The following is a 19,086-nucleotide window of genomic DNA, read 5'->3' on the forward strand; positions in this document are numbered from 1 at the left end:
GACCGCTATCTCACCATAGTAGGTGAAGTCTTCCTCCATCTGCCTTTCCCATCTCAGTCGGGTTCTCCGCTTTTCACTGCTTCCAGGACTTTACTTTTCAATTGCCTGCTCAGTACAAAGTAGCACTTGTTGCTAAAAGTTATTTTCCGTTTGATATATATATTTTTTGTTTTGCTGTTAATGTTGGTTGCCAGATAGACGGGGTCATTGATAGTCGCGAATTTATATCCGATTCTTTCTTGGGTGGCGGTAATTACTTCGTCTTGTCCTCATTTACCACAAGATCCACGATTTGCATACTTATCTAATCCAGAAAATGCAGACATGACAGCGCGTTTGTTAAGGCCAAGATCATCAGTATACGCCAATTTGTCTGAAGGTTGCAGGAACTTAAATTCAAACATGCATAGCAACTTCTTTACGCGTTTTCAAAGGCTGGTTTTATGATGACAAAAAGACGGTGAGTATCGATTCTCTTACCGTGACTCTTCTTCAGGATCTTGCGCGTTGTTAAAATGTGGTCGATAGTAGATTTACCAGGTCTGAAGCAGCACTGATAAGGTCAAATCAGTTCGTTTACTTTGGGCTTCAGTCTTTCGCACAGTTCGCTAGATGGAACCTTATATGTGAAATTAAGCTGGCTGATTCCGCGATAGTTAGCGCGGTTTGGGAGATCGCTTTTCTTGACTCTATTCCTTCTTCGCGTCACGATAACGCTCCAATATACTGCGCGTTGCCGCGCCTGTGCTCAGCGTGGCCCCATAGGCGGCGTCCTTTTTTTCCGAGGAAGTGCGGCGTTTCTCATCGTAATAGTTGTTTCGCGGGCTCGCTCGAAACTTATCGTGTCAACAGCGGCGGTAATTAGGGAGCAGGGCTAGGTAGCAGGAAGGTAGTGGTACGAGTTGATATTTAGACCTCGACTCGTCGATCACGACGTGATAAATTTCAGATACTTTTTATGTGTATGGTGACGGTTTTGTTTCATTGAATATCCCCATTCGGATTAAAAAGGGTTTTGAAATACTCAGAAAAAAAAGTATACGTAACTTAGCCCTTGCGATTTGACTGACACTTCGTATACATAATTGTATTTCAAAATACTTTGTTTATATCAAAGTAAATGAACTCAAACATTAGGCAATACACGTAAGCAGAACAAATAAGAAAAACTGAGGGCAGGTAAAACTGATAATGATAGACTTAGTTGTGTGTTAAGAAAATAGGTTATGTGCAGGTGTGTTGTGTAGTTGGTAGAAAGGTAGAAGTCAGTAACTTTTGTCGTCTGACCTAATCTGCGTGCTTGTTGCTTCCATTTGTTTATTTTTATGTGTTTGTTTGTGTGTGATTATTCGTAAATCAGTTTAAAAAGGTTCAAATATTTTATCAGAAATAGTATTTGTTCGTTTATTATTCTATCATCTAATGCTATCTGCTTGTGGAATTCCAGATTTTCTAGCACGTTCAGACTGCTGAGGTACGACCTGTTTTTTAGCAATGCACTTAAATCCGGACCTTTCTAATAGGATAGATCAATACCCTCTACTGTTGGCCAAACAAAGTTATTATGCCACGTTTCTTATGCGAAACAAGTTTTTCTAAGCGGGTCACCCCTCGGCAGTGATTTGACAAACACTCCGGGCGTATTTCTGCCATAAATATCTCCTCAGTGAAAACTCAGCCATTATAAATCCCGTAGCACGACGCAAATTGGAAGAGAAAGTCGGCCTGAAATCTTAAGCGAAATTGAGTATAAAAACAAAAAAATAAATATTTATAGATTTATAGGAGACTTAAACGCTTGCAGTTCTCTACAAAAGTTTTGTGTAATTGAAAATTGCAAATTAATGCCTGCCAAAATGCTTAACAAGCTAAAATAATCAGCGCCACAACATATACGTCAATGTGCTTATTAACTTAAAAAAACAACAACAATAATATGTAGAAAAAGCAAAATAAAGCAAAATAACGCAATACTAGCAAAACAGTTGATTATAGGCAGCCACCAAATTCACATTCGAAATCAAAGTAAGGAAAAATAGTATTAGAAAACACATACATTAGGGTTGGTCAAATTTATTATTGAAAAGGCGCATCCAGTTTCTGAATCTATGGGTCATACTGAGTAATATTGTCCATGGGACCATAGGACTGAATGAATTTCAAGCGTCCCTAATTTTGTTAGAAAATTTTATACCCAATCCGAATCCAAATTTGACATTTATTTTCATGTATTTTATTTGTGAGAGCCGCTATTCGGATTGGGATATACAATTTTCTAAAAAAATTAGGGAGGCTTGAAATTCATTTCAGTCCTATGGTCCCATGGACAATATTACGCAGTATGATCCATAGATTCAGAAACTGGATGTACACCTGAAGTGTTTTTTTCCCATTTTTCCCCATACAATTTGACCCGCCCTAACATACATATATATGCAGTCAAATCAACGCGAAATAAATCGCCATCCATAGCTTACATGCTCTTCAAATACTTAAGCCCAAAATAAGAAATTGAAGGAAAAAAAGTTATTTTTGGTGATTGCAATAAATGTCCATGCGGCAACTTTGCCAAAATAGTGAACTCCGGCTGAGTAGGTTCCGACAAAAGGGGGGATTATATAACCAGTGACGAGTTTATAGCTTAAAGAAGGCCGGATGTGTATTAATGGCTCCTTTCGGAATTTAATTCGCTGAAGCAAAAATTTGAAACAATTTTAATAAATAGCAATTTAACAAATAGAATGAAACAAAAAAAAAAAATAAAATAAAAAATAAATATAAACTAAACACAAAATAAATTAAATTAAATTACATTAAAACTAATAAAATAGAATAAAAAAACATAAAACTAGAAAAAAACAACACAAAATAAATAAGTATAAAATTGCATTAAATAAAATAAAACAAAATTAAAAAAAAATAGAACAAAATATTATAAACAAGTTAAATAAAATAAGAAACTAAAAAAAAAAGCCAGATAAAATAAAACAGAATAAAATAGAATAAAATATAAAAACTAAAAAAATAAATAAACAAAATCATATAAAATAAAACTAAATTAAAAAGAACTAAAAAAAAATTAAATGGAATGACAGAAATAAAAAATATAGTAAAATAAAATAAAATAAAAAACAAAATATTATTAAACACAAAATAAAATAAAATAAAAAATAAAATTGAATCAAATACAAAATACAATAAAATAAAACAAAATAAAATATAAAAAAGTTAAAATAAAAAATAAGATAAAACAAAATGAAATAAAACAAAACAAAACAAAATAAAATGAAAAATAAACTTAAAACAAACCAAAAACATCAAAAAAAATAAAATAAAATTAAATTAAACGAAATGAAATAAAACCAAACAAAGCAAAATAAAATAAAACAAACTAAATTAAATGAAATAAAATAAAAAATAAAATAAACATAAACAACACAAAATAAAATAAATTAAATACAATAAAACTAATAAAATAGAATAAAAAACATAAAATTAGAAAAAATAAACAAAATAAATAAGTATAAAATTACATTACAACAAAATTAAAAAAAAAATAGAACACAATATTATTAAAAAGCTAAATAAATAAAAACTTAAATAAAACCAATTAAATTAAAAAAAAGAATAGAAGATAGAATAGAGAATAAAATAAAAAAATAAAAAAAACGAAATAAAACAAAACCACATAAAATAAAATTTAATTTAATTTCCGATCAGTTTTGATTAATTTATATGTAGTTTTTCAGCTTTACTGATCTATTAGGGTCAAGTGCAAATAAAATGCAATTTATTCCACCATTTAGCCCAACGTTTCGATAATTATCCTTATCTTCTTCAGGGGCGGTCTATATTTGTTTATAACAAAATACAAAAAACATAAACAACATTGGAAATAAAGTTACACGATTTAAAATACGTAGTTTCAAATAAAGTATTGCACAATTATAAATTTGAAGTTTACATGAACTATTACTCCACAAACAATAATATAATATAAATAATTGTTTGTGGAGTAATAGTTCATTTAAAATTCAAATTTGTAATTGTGCAATACTTTGTTTGAAACTACGTATTTTAAATCGTGTAATTTTATTTCTAATGTTGTTTTCGTTTTTTTATTTTGTTATAAACAAATATAGACCGCCCCTGGAGAAGATAAGGATAATTATCGAAACGTTGGGTTAAATGGTGGAATAAATCGCATTTTATTTGCACTTGACCCTAATAGATCAGTAAAGCTGAAAAACTACATAAAAATTTAATTTAATTTACAAAAAACTAAAAAAAAATTAAATGGAAGGACACAGAAATAAAAAATATAGTAAAATAAAATAAAAAAAAAAATAAAATATTATTAAATACAAAATAAAATAAAAAACAAAATTAAATCAAATACAAAATACAATAAAATAAAACAAAATAAAATAAAAAATAATGTAAAAAAAACGAAATAAAACAAAACAAAATAAAATAAAATAAAAAGAAACTTAAAACAAACCAAAAACATCAAATAAAATAAAACTAAATTAAAGGAAATGAAATAAAACCAAACAAAGCAAAATAAAATAAAACAAACTAAATTAAATGAAATAAAATAAAAAATAAAATAAACATAAACTAAACACAAAATAATATAAATTAAAATACATTAAAACTAATAAAATTAGAAAAAAAAAATAAAAAAGAACAAAATTAAAAAAATAATAAAAATAAAATATTATAAAAAAGTTAAATAAAATAAATAAACTAAACAAAAATTAAATGGAATGACACAGAAATATAAAATATAGTAAAATAAAATAAAAAGCAAAATATTATTAAATACTAAATAAAATAAAAAACAAAATATTATTAAATACAAAATAAAATAAAATAAAAAACAAAATTAAGTCAAATACTAAATACATACAATAAAATAAAACAAAATGAAATATAAAAAATTTGAAATAAAAAAATTAAGTAAAACAAAATGAAATAAAACAAAACAAAACAAAGCAAAATAAAATAAAATATAAAATAAACTTAAAACAAACCAAAAGCATCATATAAAAAAAAATGAAATGAAATGAAATAAAACCAAACAAAGCAAAATAAAATAAAACAAACTAAATTAAATGAAATAAAATTAAAAAAAAATAAACAAACTAAAAACAAAATAATATAAATTAAAATACAAAAAAACTAATAAAATAGAATAAAAAAACTTAAAATTAGAAAAAACAAAAAAAAAATAATAAATAAGTATAAAATTATATTGAATAAAATAAAACAAAATTAAAATAAAATAAAAATAAAATATTATAAAAAAGTTAAATAAAATAAAAAACTAAAATAAAACCAGATAAAATAAAACAAAATAAAATATATTAAAATATAAAAATTAAAAAATTTAATAAAACAAAATCATATAAAATAAAATTTAATTCATTTAAAAAAAAACTAAAAAAAATTAAATGAAATGAAACAGAAATATAAAATATAGTAAAACCAAATAAAATAAAAACAAAATTAAATCAATACAAAATACAATAAAATAAAACAAAATAAAATATTATAAAAAAAGTTAAAATAAAAAAATAAAGTAAAATAAAATAAAATAAATTAAAATACAATAAAATTAATAAAATAGAATAAAACAAAATGAAATAAAATAAAATAAAAATAATAATAAAATAAAATAATAATAAAATAAAATAACATAACATAAAATAGAATAAAATAAAAAATAAGCTTAAAAAACCGGGTATAAAAATTGCAACAAATCAAAAACCTAGCAAACACAACAACTGCAGTGTGAAAGATACATAAGTTTAGTGCAGACAATGTTATTGCCTTGATTTCAAATACAATCGTTGCTGTTTTTGTTGCGGTTGTGGCTTTTAGTGTCATTCGAGTTATAGCAGTTATAGTAATGTAATAGTAATATGTAGTTGTTGTTGTTGCTTACTCTTTGTTAAATAAGCAAATCACAAATAAGTGAGCGCAGAAAAAAGGAGCAAACATTTTATTAGAGACAAATGCCCATTCTGTCTGTTGAGAGGTCAATAAAAATGGGCAGTTGAGCTGCTTTTATTTTGGGCTTTAATGCCGTCGCAAAGTTTTTCTTCTGTTAATTTATTTATGTATTTGTTTTTTTTTTTGCGTTGCAATTGGTTTGTGGTTATATTATTGGGATTATTTGCTTTTTCATCTATTTTGTGACCACTCCGCTCTTTGTCTGCGTCATAGCATCCCACGTACTATGGGTCGGGATGTACTTTTAGGTAGGAAAATGTCTACCAGCAACAGTTGTCCCAAAAATAGCTGAAATAGAACCCAAATATAATTATTCTGGAGCGTACCGGATCTACGTACATGCGACAAGTACCAATCAATCAAAATAATACTGTCCAAAGCGTTCAGCGGTGCCCTGACACTGCGTGCACCAGCGCGAATCACAAAGATCCCACTAATAATCTTTAAAAGTACGACATACCGACATCGGTTCTGATTCAATACATATAGGGCCCCATCCAACAAGCTACAACGCTATGTACTGTGCTTACCAACCAGAGTTCAGTGAGAAACACAACGGTCGCAATAAGGTGGCAACAGCATAGACCCAATATTATTAACTTTTTTTTTTAAATGTATATACATATGTACTTAAACTTTATATGGACTGCTCAGTGTTTAACTTTATCTAAGGTTATGAAATTGTTGCACGGAAAAATAGTACTGCTAAATTTCAATATGCATTCTACTCAGTTGCAACTGAAATGTGTCTCTCCATTTTAATTCTACACTATTTTGGTATAGTAATGGTGTGTGTCCAGTATTCATCGCAACCGATTCAGCTATAGATTATATACTAAGGCCAACATAGGTGCTTGTCTCCGCTATTCAATACACCTTCTTTTGTAGCGAGTTATAAGAACCACTGTTTTCGCAAGTTTATGATTTTGTTTGCTCTATATGGTTGTTGTTGTTGTTGTAGCGATAAGGTTGCTCCCCGAAGGCTTTGGGGAGTATTATCGATGTGATGGTCCTTTGCCAGATACAGATCCGGTACGCTCCGGTACTTCAGCACCATTAAGGTGCTAGCCCGACCATCTCGGAAACGATTTATGTGGCCACATTAAACCTTCAGGCCATCCCCTCCCTCCCCACCCCCAAGTTCGATGAGGAGCTTAGAGTCGCCAGAGCCTCGTCTGTTAGTGAAACAGGATTCGCCGCGGATAGGTGAGGTTGACAATTGGGTTTGGAGAAGCTATATATTGCGCTGGCAACCTGAAGGGTTGCGCTACACAGCCCCTTGAATCTGGTATTTTAGTCGCCTCTTACGACAGGCACACCTACCGCGGGTATATTCTGACCCCCTAACCCGCTGGGGTTACTCTATATGGTAGTCCTGACCGCCTACACTACAGGCGATGCCAGTTGAGTCTCAGATAAAAGCCTGAATTCATACCCGGTCGAGGTCTGTGAATTTAGCAAAACTCCTCAAAGGATTTCAATACCACTTCGTCCGAATACACGGTATCTTCTAAGACATCGCAGCTTCTTTTTCTTCCTGCAGCAGTGCTTTGCCCCATACAATAGGTTCGATCACTCGCAAATTGTTATCGATATCCTCTAACGGAAGTCCCAGAAGATTGCAATTGAAAGATGGTTGGCAGGAGACACATTACATGCAGGACATATGTATGTACATACAGCGCGTTTGTTGGGGATTGATTCTGTATAAGTAAGAGTTTAACCTATTGAAGTATTCAGATCGAAATTTTGCCAGAGTGACGCGCGTTTCCCTGGGGAACCTGCTTTCCTAAACTGCGAGTTTTTGATATTGAACTCTTAAACCAGGGTTCGCGAGGCATTTATCGGCGTAAGACGTTGCCGACCCTTCGTGGATAAGGCAGAGGACCTGTCTATACTCATCTGGTTCAAACGGTAGTGTACCGGATATCGTCATAATGACTTTCTGTTTCCGTGGGAGGCGGGATCTCTTCAATGAGAGGTCTATTCGAACGCACAGATTTCTGAGTATTTAAGAGAAATTGTTTATTCAGCATTTCGTTTATCTTCTTTATGGGGAGTACTCACATCTCACCGTGTAGATATTATGGCGACATAAGAAGGCACCTCTTAGTAGTTCTGACCGCGTTGTTTTACAGGCTTGCAGCTTCCTCTGGTGTGTGTTTCTTTTTAAATTCGGCGACCATATCGGAGTAGCGGAGCACACAAGAGGCTGACCAATTACTTTATAAGTAGCTATGAGCGTACCCCCCACGCTTCCCAAGGCAGTCGGTTCTATGTACCGGAGCGACTCGGGATTTTTCCCGACCAAGGACTGTCATTTCAGTGTGACCCCATCTAATTTGTTTCGTCCCTCCCACAAATTGTCATCCTCCCAGCAGCTCCTTGCAGCAGGACTGCTCCATATTCTCTTACTCCGGGAAGGCATCGAATCCAATCCGGGTCCGGCTCCTGACCCCGGTCCTGAGAATTGGTTTTGCTGCATCTGCCGGAAAAGAATCTTTTTAGGACGGTCATACTCTGTTCAGTGTGTCTCGTGCAAGGGATGGTTGCATCGGACAGGTTGTTCTGGGCTTGATCCCAAAACCCGACGTCCACGTAACTTTTATAAATCTTTTGTTGTTGTTGTTGTTGTTGTAGCAATGCTCGCCCCATCTAATAGCCGCGACCGATCACAAATTGTCATCAATATCCTCTAACGGGAGTCCAAGGAAACTTGCCGTTTCAACAGGGGTGGCCCATAAGGAAAGGGGTGTTAGAGGCGTTGGTTCCACATTACAATTAAAGAGATGGTTGGTGTCATGTGGGGACACATTGCAAGCAGGGCATACATTTTGTATGTCGGGGTTGATTCTGGATAGGTAAGAGTTTAACCTGTTACAGTATCCAGAACGAAGTTGAGCAAGAGTGACACGCGTTTCCCTGGGGAGTATGCGTTCCTCTTCTGCGAATTCTGGATATTTTTCTTCAAGTACTGGATTCACCGGGCAATTCCCGACATAAAGGTCCGACGCCTGTCTATGGAGTTCACCAAGGACCTGCTTATGTTTCTCCGCTTCATACGGCTGGGTTCTCAGGTGCCGTATTTCCTCAAAATGCTTACGGAGATGACTCCTTAGGCCCCTAGGCGGTGCTGGTTCGTCAATCAGATGTCTGTTGGGATGCCCAGGTTTCTGGGTATTCAACAGAAACTGTTTGGTCAGCATCTCATTTCTCTCCCTGATGGGGAGTATTCTCGCCTCATTATGCAGATGGTGTTCTGGGGACATAAGAAGACAGCCCGTGGCGATTCTGAGAGAAGTATTTTGGCAGGCCTGTAGTTTCTTCCAGTGGGTGCTTTTTAGGCTTGGCGACCATATGGGTGACGCGTAGCACGTAATCGGCTGGCTAATGGCTTTGTATGTGGTCAAGAGCGTTTCTTTATCTTTTCTCCAGGTACTGCCAGCAAGGGATTTGAGGATTTTATTACGGCTCTGAATTCTTGGAACAATTGCGGTTGCGTGCGCACCAAAATGTAGATCCTGATCAAACGTCACACCCAAGATTTTGGGGTGTAGGACAGTCGGTAGCGTAGTGCCATCGACGTGGATGTTCAATATGGTCGACATTTGGGGCGTCCATGTTGTAAATAAGGTCGCGGAAGATTTAGTCGGTGACAATGCCAGGTTTCGCGAGGCGAAAAAACTGGAGAGATCAGGGAGATAGCCGTTTATTTTATTGCATAGCTCATCGATCTTTGGGCCTGGGCCTGTGGCCATTATTGTGCAGTCATCGGCGTAGGAAACGATTGTGACTCCTTCCGGTGGTGAAGGTAGCTTAGATATGTAGAAATTAAACAAAAGCGGGGATAGGACACCACCCTGTGGCACCCCTTGTTTAATTCTCCTTTGTTTTGATGTTTCGTTTCTGAATTGCACCGATGCCTGCCGACCACCCAGATAATTTGCGGTCCACCTTTTAAGACATGGGGGAAGGGTGGACCCTTCCAGGTCTTGCAGTAACGAGCCATGGTTGACCGTATCAAAAGCTTTTGATAGGTCTAACGCTACGAGTACTGTTCTATGGTGGGGATATTGATTCAAACCGCAATTTATCTGGGTGCTAATGATATTTAGCGCGGAGGTAGTGCTATGGAGTTTTCTGAAGCCATGCTGATGAGGGGCTAGCTGCAAATGTGCTTGGAAATAAGGGAGCAAAATGGCTTCAAACGTCTTTGCCACTGGCGATAGGAGAGATATCGAACGATATGACTCACCTACGTTAGCTGGTTTCCCAGGCTTTAGTAGCGGGACCACCGTGGCCATTTTCCATTTCTCGGGTATGACAAAGGTGGAAAGAGACAGGTTGAAGACATGCGCTAAATATTTGAAACCCTCTTTCCCTAGGTTTTTAAGCATCGGCATGGCTATGCCGTCTGGGCCCACTGCTTTGGATGGTTTAGCGCGACCAATGGCGTCCTCAACCTCTCTAGCGGTGATGGTAATTGGTGACGCGCTGAGTTTGTGTTTATGTGCGTGTCTACTGGCTCTCCGTCTATCTTTGTCGACCGTAGGATGCATTATATATTGTCGGCAGAAAGCGCTCGCGCATTTTTTCGCATCCGACAGCACCTTATCGCCAAAGGCGATGGAAACTTTGTCTTTGTGCTTAGTCGGATTCGATAGGGACTTTACGGTGGACCAAAGTTTACCTACACCGGTAGAGAGGTTACAACCTCTTAGGTGCTCTTCCCATTTCGCCCGCTTGTGTTCGTCCACAAGCAATCTGATGCGTTGGTTTATATCCCTTATTTGGGGGTCGCCTGGATCAAGCTGTGTTATAAGGTCGCGTTCCCTCGCTAAGCTCGCGGCCTCCGCCGGGAAGTGGGGCCGGATTTCGGGAATTCTCCCGGCGGGAATGAAATGTGCCGAGGCGGATTCAATGACCTTACGGAAGGCACGCTCCCCTTGGCGGGCATCAGTCGGAATAGGGAGGGCAGCAAAGCTGCTGTCTGTTGCAGATTTATATTCTTCCCACTTTCCTTTTTTGAAGTTTATGAAAGTGCGTTTTTCGGTGACGATGAAGTTGGCGGTACGCTCGAACGAAATAAGTATGAGCAGGTGGTCGGATGCCAATGTTACCATCGGCTGCCAGCTGACGCAGTTTACGAGTTCTGCGCTCACGATTGAGATATCTGGCGAGCTATGACAGCTTCCTACCATACGTGTGGGGGCGTCTCCGTTTATTGTGCAGAACGTCGTTTCGTCTATTTGATCCGCCAACATCTCACCCCTACTGTCCGCCCGCAAGTTTGAATGCCATAGGTCGTGATGGGCATTGAAATCGCCTAAGATGATGCGATTGTTGCCAGTGAGTAAGGCCTCGATATTAGGGTGGTATCCACTGGGGCAACAGGTGACAGGAGGGATGTAGATGTTGATGATTTCTAGGTTTGCATCGCCTGACCGGACAGATAGGCCTTGGCGTTCTAAGACATTGTCACTGCGGTCGATGCCAGGATCAAATATATGATATTGCACAGAGTGGTGTATAATAAACGCGAGGCCGCCTCCATTTCCGCTCTCGCGGTCTTTCCTGTGGACATTATAACCAGAGCAGGTCTGCAATGCAGATCTTGCTGTGAGTTTAGTCTCTTGAATCGCAGCAATGCGGATGTTGTGCCGCTTCATGAAATCGACTATCTCCGTAATCTTCCCAGTTAGTCCATTACAGTTGAACTGCAGAATTCTGAAGTGCATGAGGGGTGACGCCGCCACTCTAGGGGTAAGTGAGGGGTGACTACGCCTAGGTTGTGGAAGGCCAGGACGCAATTGCTGCTGTGGCCTTGGGACTGGGCGCCCTTGGGCAAGCATTGGGGTACCCGGATGATTTGGGTTTGCGACCTGGCAACATGGCGCGATGAAATCCGTCGAGGGGTTGCCGTCGCGGAGACCAGAACATCTAGGAAAGTGGCAAGGAGCTGCTGGGAGGATGACAATTTGTGGGAGGGACGAAACAAATTAAATGGAGTCACACTGAAATAACAGTCCTTGGTCGGGAAAAATCCCGAGTCGCTCCGGTACATAGAACCGACTCCTTGCTGTTCACGCCCAAGGGCGTCCCGTAGTCTACGCCTAAGCGCCCCCCCCCCCCTACCTTCCAGCAGCCCCGCTGCTCAGCAAGCCACAACAAGTACCCGCTGCTGCTCGCGCCCCACGGCGCCAACAACTCAAACAGCTGAACCACTCATAACTACTACCTTCGTAGTAGAGTTAGTAGCAATGCTGAGCATCAGCCCCTGCCCCCGTCTTCTCCCCACCTCTTTTCCGGCAGCAATCGTGCAGGTCAGGGAAACAGACTCTTAGTCCCTACCTCCGTTTGCACCGTCTGCCAGCACAGAATATATAGGTTTGCGACATCCGCCCAATGCAGCTCCTGCCTTGGGTGGTGCCACTTTCCTAGATGTTCTGGTCTCCGCGACGGCAACCTCCCGACGGGTTTCATCGCGCCATGTTTCATCGCGTCAGGTCGCAAACCCAAATCAACCGGGTACCCCAATGCTTGCCCAAGGACGCCTAGTCCCAGGGCCACAACAGCAATTGCGTCCTGGCCTTCCACAACCCAGGCGTAGTCACCCGTCACTTACCCCCAGAGTGGCGACGGCTCCCCTTATGCACTTCAGAATTCTGCAGTTAAACTGTAATGGACTAACTGGGAAGATTACGGAGATAGTCGATTTCATGAAGCGGCACAACATCCGCATTGCTGCGATTCAAGAGACTAAACTCACAGCAAGATCTGCATTGCAGACATGCTCTGGGTATAATGTCCACAGGAAAGACCGCGAGAGCGGAAATGGAGGCGGTCTCGCGTTTATCATACACCACTCTGTGCAATATTATATATTTGATCCTGGCATCGACCGCAGGGACAGTGTCTTAGAACGTCAAGGCCTATCTGTCCGGTCAGGCGATGCAAACCTAGAAATCATCAACATCTACATCCCTCCTGCCACCTGTTGCCCCAGTGGATACCGCCCTAATATCAGGGCCTTACTCACTGGCAACAATCGCATTATCTTAGGCGATTTCAATGCCCATCATGATCTATGGCATTCAAACTTGCGGGCGGACAGTAGGGGTGAGATGTAGCGGGTCAAATAGAAGAAACGACGTTCTGCACAATAAACGGAGACGCCCCCACACGTATGGTAGGAAGCTGTCACAGCTCGCCAGATATCTCAATCGTGAGAGCAGAACTCGTAAACTGCGTCAACTGGCAGCCGATGGTAACATTGGCATCCGACCACCTGCCCATACTTATTTCGCTTGAGCGTACCGCCGACTTCATCGTCACTGAAAAACGCACTTTCATAAACTTCAAAAAAGGAAAGTGGGAAGAATATAAATCCTTCACAGACAGCCGCTTTGCTGCCCTCCCTATCCCGACTGATGCCCGCCAAGGGGAGCGTGCCTTCCGTAAGGTGATTAAATCCGCCTCGGCACATTTCATTCCCGCCGGGAGAATTCCCGAAATCCGGCCCACTTCCCGGCGGAGGCCGCAAACTTAGCGAGAGAACGTGACCTTATAAGACAGCTTGATCCAGGCGACCCCCAAATAAGGGATATAAAACAACGCATCAGATTACTTGTGGATGAACACAAGCGGGCGAAATGGGAGGAGCACCTAAGAGGTTGTAACCTCTCTACCGGTGTGGGTAAACTTTGGTCCACCGTAAAGTCCCTATCGAATCCGACTAAGCAGAAAGACAAAGTTTCCATCGCCTTTGGCGACAAAGTGCTGTCGGACGCGAAAAAATGCGCGAGCGCTTTCTGCCGACAATATATAATGCATCCTACGGTCGACAAAGATAGACGGAGAGCCAATAGACACGCACATAAACACAAATTCAGCGCGTCACCAATCACCATCACCGCTAAAGAGGTTGAGGACGCCATTGGTCGTGCTAAACCATCCAAAGCAGTGGGCCCAGACGGCATAGCCATGCCGATGCTTAAAAGCCTAGGGAAAGAGGGTTTCAAATATTTAGCGCATGTCTTCAATCTGTCTCTTTCCACCTTTGTCATACCTGAGAAATGGAAAATGGCCAAGGTGGTCCCGCTACTAAAGCCTGGGAGACCAGCTAACATAGGTGAGTCGTATCGTCCGATTTCTCTCCTATCGCCAGTGGCAAAGACGATTGAAGCCATTTTGCTCCCTTATTTCCAAGCAAATTTGCAGCTAGCCCCTCATCACCATGGCTTCAGAAAACTCCATAGCACTACCACCGCGCTAAATGCCATTAGCACCCAGATAAATTGCGGTTTAAATCAATACCCCCACCATAGAACAGTACTCGTAGCGCTAGACCTATCAAAAGCTTTTGATACGGTCAACCATGGCTCGTTACTGCAGGACCTGGAAGGGTCTACCCTTCCCCCATGTCTTAAAAGGTGGACCGCAAATTATCTGGGTGGTCGGCAGGCATCGGTGCAATTTAGAAACGAAACATCAAAACCAAGGAGAATTAAACAAGGGGTGCCACAGGGTGGTGTCCTATCCCCACTTTTGTTTAATTTCTACATATCTAAGCTACCTTCACCACCGGAAGGAGTCACAATCGTTTCCTACGCCGATGACTGCACAATAATGGCCACAGGCCCAGGCCCAAAGATCGATGCGCTATGCAATAAAATAAACGGCTACCTCCCTGATCTCTCCAGTTTTTTCGCCTCGCGAAACCTGGCATTATCACCGACTAAATCTTCCGCGACCTTATTTACAACATGGACGCCCCAAATGTCGACCATTTTGAACATCCACGTCGATGGCACTACGCTACCGACTGTCCTACACCCCAAAATCTTGGGTGTGGCGTTTGATCAGGATCTACATTTTGGTGAGCACGCAGCCGCAATTGTTCCCAGAATTCAGAGCCGTAACAAAATCCTCAAATCCCTCGCTGGCAGTACTTGGGGAGAAGATAAAGAAACGCTCATGACTACATACAAAAAAATTAGCCAGCCGATTACGTGCTAGGCGTCACCCATATGGTCGCCAAGCCTAAAAATCACCCACTGGAAGAAACTACAGGCCTGCCAAAATACTGCTCTCAGAATCGCCACGGGCTGTCTTCTTATGTCCCCAGAACACCATCTGCATAATGAGGCGAGAATACTCCCCATCAGGGAGAGAAATGAGATGCTGACCAAACAGTTCCTGTTGAATACCCAGAAACCTGGGCATCCCAACAGACATCTGATTGATGAACCAGCTCCACCTAGGGGCTTAAGGAGTCATCTCCGTAAGCATTTTGAGGATATACGGCACCTGAGAACCCAGCCGTATGAAGTGAAACAACACAATCAGGTCCTTGGTGAACTCCATAAACAGGCGTCGGACCTTTATGCCGGGAATTGCCCGGTGAATCCAGTACTTAACGAAAATTATCCAAAACTTGCGGAAGAGGAACGCATACTCCCCAGGGAAACGCGGTCACACTTGCTCAACTTCGTTCTGGATACTGTAACAGGTTAAACTCTTACCTATCCAGAATCAACACCGACATACAAAATGTATGCCCCGCTTGCAATGTGTCCCCACATGACACCAACCATCTCTTCAATTGTAATGTGGAACCAACGCCTCTAACACCCCTTTCCTTATGGTCCACCCCTGTTGAAACGGCAAGTTTCCTTGGACTCCCGTTAGAGGATATTGATAACAATTTGTGATCGGTCGCGGCTATTAGATGGGGCGAGCATTGCTACAACAACAACAACAAGTCGACATGTACAATGGAGCTGTAGAACACCTTTAGCACTAAAACGTTAGTTGCAGTTATTAACGTCACAATAAAGTTGTCGACTTGTTAGCCTGGAGCTTATTGGTCAAATTTGGTTGTGAAATGCAAATACAAAGGTTCCCACGGATCGTTACGGTTTATATGTAGGATTTAAATTATATAAATGTGCAACAAAACATTTGCATTGTTGCTTTGTGTATTTTCAAAAAGCAGCAGGAGTCTTGGAGTGAAAAGCGAGCATGGTTTGCGCATGTTTGGTAATAAAGAGAAAATTCACACATTTATTTTGATTATATTGTGCGGCATTCAAAATCAGGTCAATGATGTACAAATAGGAAAAATATTTATCTGTGTGTGGTTTATGAGATTAAACTAAAACGAAGTTGATGACATATTAATAAAATAATTTGTAATAAATTCATGTTATTAGTTTTAAATTGCTTTTTCGTAGTCCAATCAAAGTCTAGCTTTAGTAATTACCTAGGAGATTGAATCGTCTAAACCCAACCAATACGTATACTCATAGATACAAGAAATCTGTGTAACAACTACTTACCTTAGGTTTTGGTGTATGACAAACATTATACGAGCCCAACATCTCTTCCTCATCATCGCCACCATCATTACGAGCACCGATACCACTACCACCACCACCAACATCATAATCATCAATTACCGCACTATCTTCCACACCATAAATAGCTAGTGGGTTTGTATCCGTGACCACTGCTTTGGGGTTGTATAGTTTATTTGCGCTTGGCGTAGCATAACTGACACGTTTACGTTGTGCTTGTGCCAACTCTTTGTCACGCTTTGAGTGAAACAATTTGCGTTCAAACTCAGCTAATGTTTCCACTGTAGGTTCGGCACCATTCAAATTGGTAATACTAAATGCCAACCATTGCTCAACAAATTCAGCAGCGTCATCAATGCGATAATTAACACATAGCTCTAAAGCTAATGGACAAAGAAGGTAAAAATATAAGAAATAAATCAGTAAAAGTATGAAAAAACGAACACCTTTAAATTTACAAAGCGCCTTTGCAGTTATTTGGAGCTGAGTTACTTACATTTCGTGATAACATCTTCGGTAACTTCGACACCCATTTCGTCAAATTGTGCTTTTAATTCTACATCCATATATTCAATTATTTATGCTTGCCTTTTACTTTAACAAAAATAAAATTACTAAGAAATTTTGCTGTTGCAAAATATTGTTGAAGAGATCGTTTTAATGTTTTGTTTATTTCAATTGTCAAAATATGCAATGATTTCGCGCCAAAATTGACAGCTGTTGAGTGTTTATGACGACATCTGTGGAGTGATAGAGAAGGTAGTGTTGATTGTACAGTTCGATGCAAAGATAGTACACATATAAAAGCCTGTTCACACAACGCAACACTTAATTTTGGCGAAATAGCTTACTACTTTGTCCGCGGCGTACTCAGTCCACACGGCGCTTCTTGCTTCATTCCTCCATCGTTTGGCAGCAACAGAACACGTGGCGCTGGTCATCAGCTTATCTACTTATGAGGTTATAGTTTTTACATTCGTTTCTTTTTTGCTGAAAATTGTTCCGGCACTTTCGTAGAGCGATTTTCATGATCTTCAAAGGCCGCATCGTGTTATACGATCTGTTCATGCTGTTGCTGTGTTAGCGATAAAGACACTCACCGACGCACAGTAGGGTATTTGATCAATCTAGCTGGCCACAACTAAAATAGGAGTTATTTCTGTTAAAAAAGTAGCTGTTGTTGTTGCTGTGTAGCGTTGTTGTTGTAGCGATTAGGTTACTCCCCGAAGGCTTTGGGGAGTGTTATCGATGTGATGGTCCTTTGTCGGATACAGATCCGATACGCTCCGGTAACACAGCACCATTAAGGTGCTGGCCCGACCATCTCGGGAACGATTTATATGGCCACATTGAACCTTCAGGCCATACCTCCCTCCCCAACCCCAAGTTCCATGAGGAGCTTGGGGTCGCCAGAGCCTCGTCTGTTAGTGAAACGGGATTCGCCGCTCGAAGGTGAGGTTGACAATTGGGTTGGAGAAGGTATATATTGCGCTACACAACCCCTTGAATCCCTGGCTGTCCCACTTCATTGTTATGAAAGGAAATATTTGACAGTAAATTCACGGTGATCCGCGCAGAATTACTATAGATCGAGCCCCCGGTTTCGGAGGGACCCGGGTCATTTTTTGGCATTACATGAGATATGTATGTCAATATGGGTATCAAACGAAAGGTATTTTACTCCGCATTTCTATTGACAGTTTTAAATAGGGTTGCCACTTAGGGTTCCCACCTCAACTTTTTTATATTTCTTTGTATATTCACTACCATCTCGAAAAGGCTTAAACGATTTGAATCAAATTTGGTACATCGATATAGTATTACATTCTAAGAATTTTCACCTAGGTGTTGCCACTGAGGATGTTTTCACAAGGTTGCCACCTTTTGCCAATAGGGGTATCAGTCTCTTACAAAATTGATCACCACTCAAAAAGTCGCGGGTATGCGCAGCCGTTTTTGTAATTAAACTTTAAAACAAACACAAGTTTATGTATTGCCAAAAAATTACTGACATGATATGCTATGAAAAAAACATATATCTTTTTGTTTGCAAGGTTTTTAAGAAATTTAGTATTGAAAAGTAGTAGTATTACAAGTAGAATAACTCTGTTAAAACATGCCGTATACAAAATCGAACATACGAATTAAAACCACATTTACCTGTCCTAAAAGAAAATGTAACTAGATTTGATTAAGACTAAACAAGTGAACATGTATTTAGGTTAGAAACGTATATTGCTTTTTGATCGATCTGCATACAATTTTTATACAACTTTAGATGCGCGCGGTTAGCTCCGTTGCCGTTGCAGATTGGTTTGGGAGTATGTATACTATTCAGTGGGCATCATAGATTGATCAAATACCCCACTGGTCTATTAGGTTCGTTAACAAAGGGTTGCGCTACACAACAGTCGAGTCAGTTTGATAATTTAGTCGCCTCTTATGACAGGCATACCCGCCGGGTGTGTATTCTCTAACCCGCTAGGGTCTACGATCCGTGACTGAAAACAATTTTTTTTAATAAATAGATCCAAATGATGTCATTATTTTTCTAATAGTTTAATAGTCCCAAATTTATCGATGGAGTGAAAATAGTTTTCAATGTGGGATTGTAAGTGACGATACAGCCCAGGTAAGGCTAACTGCCGCTAATTCGAAAGATCGCCGTACGATTTCTGTCAAATAAGGTCGCAGTTAGCGTTAATCGAGA

The 19,086-nt window shown here is 39.4% G+C and overlaps 1 protein-coding gene across 1 annotated transcript in view; it reads right to left on the reverse strand.

Moving 5' to 3' along the window:
- The window catches only part of PolA2 (DNA polymerase alpha subunit B), a 349,615-nt gene extending 332,553 nt beyond the window's left edge, over positions 1-17,062 (reverse strand). Inside the window, exons 1-2 of the mRNA XM_067760902.1 lie at positions 16,873-17,062; positions 16,359-16,759 (exon numbers count right to left, since the gene is read on the reverse strand). Of these exons, the coding sequence (XP_067617003.1) occupies positions 16,359-16,759; positions 16,873-16,942 (471 nt within the window). The 5' untranslated portion in view covers positions 16,943-17,062. The remainder of the gene's footprint in view (positions 1-16,358; positions 16,760-16,872) is intronic.
- Between the last annotated feature and the right edge of the window lie 2,024 nt (positions 17,063-19,086).

This window comes from Eurosta solidaginis, chromosome 1 (assembly GCF_040869045.1).
Source record: "Eurosta solidaginis isolate ZX-2024a chromosome 1, ASM4086904v1, whole genome shotgun sequence".
Classification (NCBI taxonomy): Eukaryota; Metazoa; Arthropoda; class Insecta; order Diptera; family Tephritidae; genus Eurosta; species Eurosta solidaginis.